Source organism: Procambarus clarkii, chromosome 33 (assembly GCF_040958095.1).
Source record: "Procambarus clarkii isolate CNS0578487 chromosome 33, FALCON_Pclarkii_2.0, whole genome shotgun sequence".
NCBI lineage: Eukaryota > Metazoa > Arthropoda > Malacostraca > Decapoda > Cambaridae > Procambarus > Procambarus clarkii.
In genome coordinates, this window is record NC_091182.1 from 33,958,322 (window position 1) to 33,968,847 (window position 10,526).

Consider the following 10,526-nt stretch of genomic DNA (forward strand, 5'->3'; position numbering starts at 1 on the left):
ATTCTGAATGATTCCTTACACATGTTCCTGAACGCCGTTCTGATGTTAGCCAGCCTCGCATATGCCGCAGACGTTATTCTCTTTATGTGGGCTTCAGGAGACAGGTTTGGTGTGATATCAACTCCTAGATCTTTCTCTCTGTTTCATTAAGTACTTCATCTCCTATTCTGTATCCTGTGCCTGGCCTCCTGTTTCCACTGCCTAGTTTCATTACTTTGCATTTACTCGGGTTGAACTTCAACAGCCATTTGTTGGACCATTCACTCAGTCTATCCAGGTCATCTTGTAGCCTCCTACTATCATCCTCTGTTTCAATCCTCCTCATAATTTTTGCATCGTCGGCAAACATTGAGAGGAACGAATCTATACCCTCTGGGAGATCATTTACATATACCAGAAACAGTATAGGTCCAAGGACTGACCCCTGCGGGACTCCACTTGTGACGTCTCGCCAATCTGAGACCTCACCCCTCACACAGACTCGTTGTCTCCTGTTGCTTAGGTATTCCTCTATCCACCGGAGTACCTTCCCTCTCACTCCAGCCTGCATCTCCAACTTTCGCACTAGCCTCTTGTGTGGCACTGTATCAAAGGCTTTCTGACAATCCAAAAATATGCAGTCTGCCCACCCTTCTCTTTCTTGCCTTATTTTTGTTGCCTGGTCGTAGAATTCAAGTAACCCTGTGAGGCAGGACCTGCCATCCCTGAACCCATGTTGATGCTGTGTTACAAAGTTCCTTCGCTCCAGATGCTCCACTAGTTTTTTTCGCACAATCTTCTCCCTCAGCTTGCATGGTATGCAGGTTAGGGACACTGGCCTGTAGTTCAGTGCCTCCTGTCTATCCCCTTTCTTGTATATCGGGACTACGTTAGCTGCTTTCCAAATATCTGGCAGTTCCCCTGTTGCCAGTGATTTGTTATACACTATGGAGAGTGGTAGGCTCAGTTCTCTTGCTCCTTCCTTTAGAACCCAAGGGGAGATTCCATCTGGGCCTATAGCCTTCGTCACGTCCAACTCTAGTAAACACTTCCTTACTTCCCCACTGGTAATCTCAAACTCTTCCAGTGGTTCCTGGTTAGCTATTCCCTCACTTACCTCTGGAATTTCTCCTTGTTCTAAGGTGAAGACCTCCTGGAATTTCTTATTCAATTCCTCACACACTTCCTTGTCATTTGTAGTGAATCCTTCCGCCCCTATCCTTAATCTCATAACCTGTTCCTTTACTGTTGTTTTTCTCCTAATGTGGCTATGCAACAATTTAGGCTGAGTCTTTGCCTTGCTTGCGATGTCATTTTCGTATTGTCTTTCTGCCTCTCTTCTCATCCTGACATATTCATTCCTGGCATTCTGGTATCTTTCTCTGCTCTCCAGTGTCCTGTTATTCCTATAGTTTCTCCATGCCCTTTTACTTTGCTGCTTAGCTAGCCTACATCTTTGATTAAACCATGGGTTTCTCATCTTCATTTCTCTGTTTTCCTTTTGGACTGGGACAAACTTGTTTGCTGCGTCCTTGCACTTCTGCGTGATGTAATCCATCATATCTTGGGCCGTCTTTCCCCTGAGCTCTGTTTCCCATGCTATATCTGTTAGGAATTTTCTTATCCCCTCATAGTTTCCCTTTCGGTATGCTAACCTTTTGGTTTCGGTATCCCTCCTCGAGTTCAATAACCCTTCTTCAATCAAGTACTCAAACACCAGTACACTGTGGTCGCTCATTCCTACTGGGTCCTCAAAACCGATTTCTCTTATGTCGGAGTCGTTCAGAGTGAAGACTAGGTCGAGTCTCGCTGGTTCGTCATTGCCTCTCATCCTTGTGGGTTCTCCGACATGCTGCGTTAAAAAGTTGCTTGTCACCACCTCCAATAGTTTGGCTCTCCACGTATCCTCGCCTCCATGCGGTTCCTTGTTCTCCCAGTCAATCTTTCCGTGATTGAAGTCGCCCATGATGAGCAGGTGGGATCTATTTCTACAGGCTATTTCTATTTCTGTGTGTGTGTGTGTGTGTGTGTGTGTGTGTGTGTGTGTGTGTGTGTGTGTGTGTGTGTGTGTGTGTGTGTGTGTGTGTGTGTACGTGTGTGTGTACGTGTGTGTGTACGTGTGTGTGTACGTGTGTGTGTACGTGTGTGTGTACGTGTGTGGTGCATCCCTGCAAGTCTCCAACTCTCACTATCACGTGAAAGCTGCCTCACCAAGAATCCTCTCTCATACATCAGAAGCTACAACTTTCTACCGACTTTCTAAATCCCCAAACATTCCTGAACGACCTACTTAGGATCTTGCTGGCTATCTCCGAAACACCGACCTGATCCAACAGGTCCAGGAACCCTGTCATTGTGGGTTCCTCGTAAATTCTCTCCAGGCTCCGGGAATCCTCTTCGACTAGCTACTAAGATTACTTCTTTATCTTAGAGTTCCACTTTGTTACCAGTGATTCTACTTGGCGCCTAGAGTTCTACACAATAATTTAAAACAACTCTTGAATTTTCTACTGGATACCACCACCTCATATATAGCTCTTCAGTGGCCATGGCGACCACAGTGAGCTACTGTGGCTGGTGAAGTTGATGAAGCACACAGTAGTGTCTCCCTCACGTGCCTAGTGAAGGTACCGTGATCCGGGACAGTTTGCCAGAGGGTCAGCGGTGGGTACGGTGATCTAACTTATTATTGGCCAGTAATATTAGATTAAGGAACGACGGTTAGCACACGAATCGAGACACAAAACAAGGTAATTATTATTAATCTCATCTAATAAATCATTACAATATTTCCCCTGATGGAGTTGTCATATTAGGTTATGAATATTATAGTGTGTGTAATAATTCCCTTCAATTACACCTTTGACAGGTGTAATTGAAGGGAAAAGAAGAAGCACAATTAACAACTACTTGGCACAACCAGGACATGTGATGAAGGCGGCATCACCCAAGAGAGGAGTATTTGTCTGTGTTCATCCGTGTTCATATCTGGGTGTCTAGGCATCATCCATATATATAAGGCCTCCCCAGTATTAACTAATATCTGGTACTTGTAATTTAACACCTGGTATTATTGTGGTGAATGTCTACTAATTTATAATTTCGATTGATAGACAATATATAAAAATAACCATAATCCCGCCCAGAATGTGTAAGGAAGCTGTTTGTGGGAATCTTTAAACCTCATAGAGTCCACTATCGAAAATATGAATTAATATAAACTAAATAAATATAAATCCCACGATGCAGGCGATGAGTCACAACGTGGCTGAAGTATGTTGACCAGACCACCCACTAGAAAGTGAAGGGACGACGACGTTTCGGTCCGTCCTGGACCATTCTCAGTGTGATCAAGACTGGCAGATTCCGTCTTTTTTTGTTATTATTATTAATACATGAAGTACATCTGCATTAGTACAGCTGCCCTAGACTATATGAAGGGGAGTACAGTGTGTCAAAAAAGCTAACTAGGTGATGCTAAAAAATCCCCATCACACAGGATGGTTAGTCATACAGAGGCATGTGATAAGCGGTCTGCACTGGCAGACTCCGGATGCATTTTGAGGATATCAACAACACAAGATTGAATAAGGTAGCAGTGGTAATACAAGTCCCCATCTCGCAGGATGGTTAGTCATACAGGGCTATATGTTTAGTAGCCTGCACTGGCAAATTTTGGGTACATTGTGAGGATATCTTCAAGAATACGAGAGTGAATAAAGTAATTGCAAAGCTCCCGGTACCTCATGCCAACTGTTCTGAAAGGTCTAATAACTGGGCATTCAGTGATGCAGTGCGGGAGATCGTGCCGTAATTCCTGCTCACAGAGTTTGCAACTGGAGTGCTCAGGATTGGGAGACCCGTCACCTGCAGCCACCTACCACAGGTAACGGTAACCCAACCTGATCCTTGCAACCACTGTGTCGCACAGTCTAGTGGACGTTTTGTGCTGTCCATAGATGTAGGTTTCAGATCTGAACAAATCATAGCTTTTTATACTAGTACTTTCAGGTCGTTCCGTCTTTTTTTTTTTTTTTTTTTATTAACATATTAGGTACATCTGCATTAGTGCAGCTACCCTAGACTATATGAAGTGGAGTACAGTGTGTCAAAAAAGCTAACTAGGTGATGCTAAAAAATCCCCATCACACAGGATGGTTAGTCACACAGAGGCATGTGATAAGCGGTCTGCACTGGCAGACTCCGGATGCATTTTGAGGATATCAACAACACAAGATTGAATAAGGTAGCAGTGGTAATACAAGTCCCCATCTCGCAGGATGGTTAGTCATACAGAGCCATGTGTTTAATAGCCTGCACTGGCAAATTTTGGGTATACTGTGAGGATATCTTGTAGCTAGCGTATTCAAGTCTACGGTGCCATCACGCCATATTTTACTTACCAAAGATGACCCCAATTATATCTCTGGCGTATGTCTGGTCTGGCAACCATGACAGCAAATATCGTCCAGCAGCTGGTGACAGGTCAATATAAACCGTATCTTTTAGTCTTACGCATCGCTTCATAAAAATATATAAATCAACAGTAATTAAGCAACATTGGCGCACTCCAATCTGAGCAGTGATTGGAGCCGGGGTCAACATCCATTGAGCTGCCCACAACTTGTTATCAATATTTATACAATAATTTACATTAATTTACATCTTGTACGAACCTGACTGGATATACTCAATGTGTGCGTGTGTGACTGAGTGCAAGGTTATCATCGTTATGAAGCGGAATAATATAATAGGAATGTGAACTGGAAATAATCTGATTATTCAATATTCTTTCAAATTTAAGTTAAAGTTTTTTTTTTTTGGGCTTATTAACACATGACGAGAAGTAATTTGTACACTAATAATGGCAATATTATTAAGATGTTACGAGAGAGAGAGAGAGAGAGAGAGAGAGAGAGAGAGAGAGAGAGAGAGAGAGAGAGAGAGAGAGAGAGAGAGAGAGAGAGAGAGAGAGAGAGAGAGAGAGAGACCAACAGGCAGTAGCAAAGACAGGTGGACAAGAAGAAAAAAACGAAAACTAACCCCAAACCGAAGAACACAAAAAAATATATCCACAACGCAGTCGGTGCACCGACTACGATGAATCGTAGTCGGCACGTGTTGCTGCCGTCACACTGACGGCAGCAACACGTGCCTCAGACGTGGTACACCCCCCAACACTCCCCCGTCACGCCCGTAACGCCCGTCACGGTGTCTGGAAACCATGGTGACCGCTGGGCGACGCCTCGACGCCGCGCGGTAGGACGCCATGTATGGCCGGCCTGTGTATTGTTCCACCCGCATAACGCCGGATTGGGCGGGGCGGGGCGGGGGGGGGGGCGAGGCTGTGTGAGAGACAAGCTGTGGGCGGGGCGGGAAGCGCATGGAATGAGCTGTGGCAAGGGAGAGGGACGATTCCTTGCGGACGAGAGGGCGGTCTGAGAGAGGGATGGGCTGAGGTAGGAAGAGTCTAAGGGAAGCACAATGCGTAGAGGCCGAGTGGGAGAAGAGGCCGAGGGGAAGAAGAGGCCGAGGGGGAGAAGAGGCCGAGGGGGAGAAGAGGCCGAGGGGGAGAAGAGGCCGAGGGGGAGAAGAGGCCGAGGGGGAGAAGAGGCCGAGGGGGAGAAGAGGCCGAGGGGGAGAAGAGGCCGAGGGGGAGAAGAGGCCGAGGGGGAGAAGAGGCCGAGGGGGAGAAGAGGCCGAGGGGAAGAAGAGGCCGAGGGGAAGAAGAGGCCGAGGGGAAGAAGAGGCCGAGGGGAAGAAGAGGCCGAGGGGAAGAAGAGGCCGAGGGGAAGAAGAGGCCGAGGGGAAGAAGAGGCCGAGGGGAAGAAGAGGCCGAGGGGAAGAAGAGGCCGAGGGGAAGAAGAGGCCGAGGGGAAGAAGAGGCCGAGGGGAAGAAGAGGCCGAGGGGAAGAAGAGGCCGAGGGGAAGAAGAGGCCGAGGGGAAGAAGAGGCCGAGGAGTATCTGAAGACTGGCGTGTTCAAGTGCGTATTCTGTGGAATCCTGAGCGTGTGTTTACATTGACGGTGGAGTAGCTGGGTGATGGAGGCGAGCCCTAGTGGCCGCCCCAGGAACCCGTCTCCTGACAGTTGTTGCTCTCACTCAACTCCTGCTCTCTCTGAGTATAACAATCTGAAATCGGATTCACGAAGCAGTTACGCAAGCACTTTCGAACCTGTACATCTTCTCAATCTTTGTCAGCTTTGTTTACAATTATTAAACAGTTAATGAGCTCCGAAGCACCAGGAAGCTCTTTATAACAATAACAGTTGAGTGGGAAGTTTTCATGCTTGTAAACTGTTTAATAAGTGTAACCAAAGCTGTCAAACTTTGAGGAGAGATGTACATGTTCGTAAGTACATGCGTAACTGCTTCGTGAATCTGGCCCCTGCTCTCTATCTCGACTCTTACTGTTCTGTACATCACTACCACACGCCATCTCCCACCTTTATCGTCCCCAGCTGATATTTACCAATATCTTACCATCACCACCTTACTTTGTGGTTACCTTGTGATAGTTTCGGGGCTTAGTGTCCCCGCGGCCCGGTCCTCGACCAGGCCTCCTCGTTGCTGGTCTGGTCAACCAGGCTGCTGAACGTGACTGCTCGCAGCCTGACGTATGAATCACAGCCTGGTTGATCAGGTATCCTTTGGAGGTGTTTATCGAGTTCTCTCTTGAACACTGTGAGGGGTCGGCCAGTTATGCCTCTTATGTGTAGAGGAATCGTGTTGAACAGTCTCGGGCCTCTGATGTTGATAGGGTTCTCTCTCAGAATACCTATTGCATCTCAGGGTACCTATCGCTCTTCAAAGGGGATATTCTGCACATCCTGCCATGCCTTCTGGTCTCATGTGTTATTTCTGTGTGCAAGTTTGGGACCAGCCCCTCAAGTATTTTCCACTCAAACACCGAACACCAATACTCCTCCTTCGAATTATTAGATTAATTTGATGTCAATAATTAGTAATCAGACATTTGTGCGTCTGTTCGTACAGGACGGATGTCCCGTACTCGAGTTGCAGGTGTTAGAAGTCCAATGCCATTTCATTTCCCTGTTACCTCTTGAGAGGCTAAAATCCTAGCCTAAGTACATATTATTTAATCCAGAGGACTGAATGTGGACAAATACTACAGTCAAGTATGATTCAGGGACAGCAGTGAGATCAGTGACATTAGTTATAATAACTTGAAGCTTGTTCAGGTAACTGGTCACTAATATATATACACTGAGGCCCATGGAATACATCTTGAATAAATAATAAATGTATCAAAATCAGTCGAAGATTAATTGGGGTTTAATTTAGTTAGTTGATTCAGAGGATTGAATAGTCAGTCATTAAAGTCAAGTATGGCTCTGAGACTGTAATGGATTCAGTGACATTGGTCGCAGTGACTTGTAGCTGTTTAGGCTACTGTTCACTGATTTGCCACTGAGGCCTCATGAACTCATCTTCAGCTTTAAATGATGATATTAACATCTGTTGCTATAGTCAGCTGTAATCTCCTTAGTATAATGCTACTGAAGATATATAATCGGCTGACAAATTTAGATTTCTACTGGTATTGTTTATCTGCAGTCATAGGTCTCCTCAGCCTTACATGGAAGCTGTGATTCCATGTATTTTGTGATCTTACTCCTTAGCAATCTTTCAAAGATTTTTATGGTGTGTGATGTTAGTGCTATCGGTCTGTAATTTTTTTCCCTCTGCTTTATTTCCTCCTTTATGGAGTGGTGCTATCTCTGTTGTTTTTAGTATGTCAGGGATAACGCCAGTATCTAAGCTTTGTCTCCAAAAAAATGTGAAGGGCCTGCGACAGTGGTTTTTCATAGTTCTTGATGAAGAGTTATGAAGTATATGGAGTTGCAAAAGATTCCTGCTATCTTTTACTTCCATTAATTTCTGAATGTTCAAGTTGTGTCTCATCAAGTGCAGTCTCCCATCTCTCCGGGGCATCGTGCAGTCATTCTCAGCAGCCCGCGGTCGTCTTCACTCTTGCTACTCTCACGAACTCACACACCTTAGTTCGTGTGGGAACTTGGGTGCTACCTCAACACAGGGGCCGGCAAGAGTGGTCACACACACAGCAGTGATTGACGCCTAGTCCCTCCTCCCTAGGAATAGCGGTCAGGAGGTGGAAAGTTGGCGAGGAAAGTTGCTGCTGAAATGAACGACTGAGGCGCCACCACAGACGCTAGGTCACAGACCTTAGCACTTGTCTTGATGTAACAGGTGGGAATGGAAGTGTCAATAAGAGGAGGAGCGGCAGGCCAGCGGGCGGCGCCCAGGTAAATGTTGGGCTGAGGGTAATCTTATGCATAACCCGAACCACCATGAATATGTGATGTGGCGCCCTGAAGATCCCCGCCACCACCACCACTACACCCCCACAACACCGCCACAACCACCACTACACCCCCACAACACCGCCACAACCATCACTACACCCCCATAACACCGCCACAACCACCACTACACCCCCATAACACCGCCACAACCACCACTACACCCCCATAACACCGCCACAACCACCACTACACCCCCATAACACCGCCACAACTACCACTACACCCCCACAACACCGCCACCACCGCCACAACCACCACTACACCCCCACAACACCGCCACAACCATCACTACACCCCCATAACACCGCCACAACCACCACTACACCCCCATAACACCGCCACAACTACCACTACACCCCCACAACACCACCACCACCGCCACAACCACCACTACACCCCCACAACACCGCCACAACACCCCCACAACACCACCACCACAACTACCACTACACCCCCACAACACCGCCAGAACCACCACTACACCCCCACAACACCGCCACAACCACCACTACACCCCCACAACACCGCCACAACCACCACTACACCCCCTGTTACGAACCCGGATCCAGCATCCGAGCAAGGAGCAGTAACAACTACGCCATCTGTGGGTCGGCTCCCGAAACCCCCGCCAAACGGACGACGACACCTAGTGAGGACAGCGTGTACTGGCCTCGAGGACCAGTTTCCAGTCTGGTTCAGCGCTCAACACCGCCGCTCCTGACCTCTGGTGAGGTGGTGCTCCGACGACAGCGCCATCTAGGGAGTGGATATGTCGGGCGTTTGTATCTGAGCCTGTGAGTGTGGTGTATTAGTGTCCCGGTTATTAATGACGTGTCTGCTTACAGAGCCAACCTGGGACCACTGTGTTGAAGGTGTAGTCAGTCTACCCGAGGCAGCCAGTCTCCATACTGTGAAGTTTGCTGCAGCTGTTGTGACGTCGTCCCCCCGGAAGAACACTGTGGTGTGTTAAGCCTGCCAGTGGAGTGGCAGTGGAAGGATTTACCCGGGACCGACGGTTGGAGACGATAATCCACTGGGGTATTGAGGACAGGAGGGTGATTGGTGATATCACACGAGACTCCTGTCTAGGGCGTACCCCTTTTATCGTTCGTGGAGTGGCCGTACCAGCCTTGGTGGCTCAGTACCTGCCAGCAGACCTGCTGGACGTGTGGTTGACGGCCTCCACGACGGTGCCCCCAGTGGACCTGTGTTGTGGCTGACCTGTGGCCAGGGTAGGCTCGGCGTTCTCAGAGGACACGTCTTGAGGCCACGAAGAAAGCACCGCGGACTCAGCACCTAGCTTCGAGGATCCATAGTCTCCAGCAGAAGACTACAGTGTTGATCCCCTTTGTAAAGTGTTAATACCCCTCCCCCTTGTGTACGTTTAACTTTTATATATTTAAATGGTGATGGTGGACATTATATAATATTAAGTTCTTAACTTTCTTTCCCTACTCCCTTTTAAGTTACTTGCGTCACGGATCTCATCCCTTGATAGCCACTACTGGCTTGGGAACGGATACCTATATCTTCCTCTAACAACATCAGAGCAAGAACCCCGTTGCGTCCCGAGAGGGCCGTAACACCCCCACAACCACCACTACACCCCCACAACACCGCCACAACCACCACTACACCCGCCACAACACCACCACTACACCCCCCATAACACCACCACCACTACACACCCCCACAACACCACCACCGCCACCACAACACCCCCGCCACAACTACCACTACACCCCACAACACCACCACCACAACCACCACTACACCGCCACAACGAACACCACCACCACAACACCCCCACAACACCACCACGGCCGCCACAACCACCAGTACACCGCCACAACACCACCACGGCCACCACAACCACCACTACACCGCCACAACCACCACAACACCCCCACAACACCACCACAACCACCACTACACCCCCCACAACACCACCACCACTACACCCCCATAACACCACCACCACCGCCATAACCACCACTACACCCCCCACAACACCACCACCACTAAACCCCCCCCATAACACCACCACCACTACACACCCCCACAACACCACCACAACACCACCACCACCACCACTACACCCCCATAACACCACCACCACCGCCACAACCACCACTACACCCCCCACAACACCACCACTACACCCCCCCATAACACCACCACCACTACACACCCCCACA

The 10,526-nt window shown here is 48.4% G+C and overlaps 1 protein-coding gene across 1 annotated transcript; it reads left to right on the top strand.

Moving 5' to 3' along the window:
• Positions 1–5,463: 5,463 nt before the first annotated feature.
• On the top strand, positions 5,464–6,015 carry LOC123750294 (octapeptide-repeat protein T2-like). Its single transcript, XM_045732407.2, has one exon. The coding sequence runs from the start codon at positions 5,464–5,466 to the stop codon at positions 6,013–6,015; it is 552 nt and encodes a 183-aa protein (XP_045588363.2).
• The last annotated feature ends 4,511 nt before the right edge of the window (positions 6,016–10,526 follow it).

Excerpts from the sequence above, each read along its gene's own strand:
- LOC123750294 (XM_045732407.2), top strand. The coding sequence starts at position 5,464 with ATGCGTAGAGGCCGAGTGGGAGAAGAGGCCGAGGGGAAGAAGAGGCCG.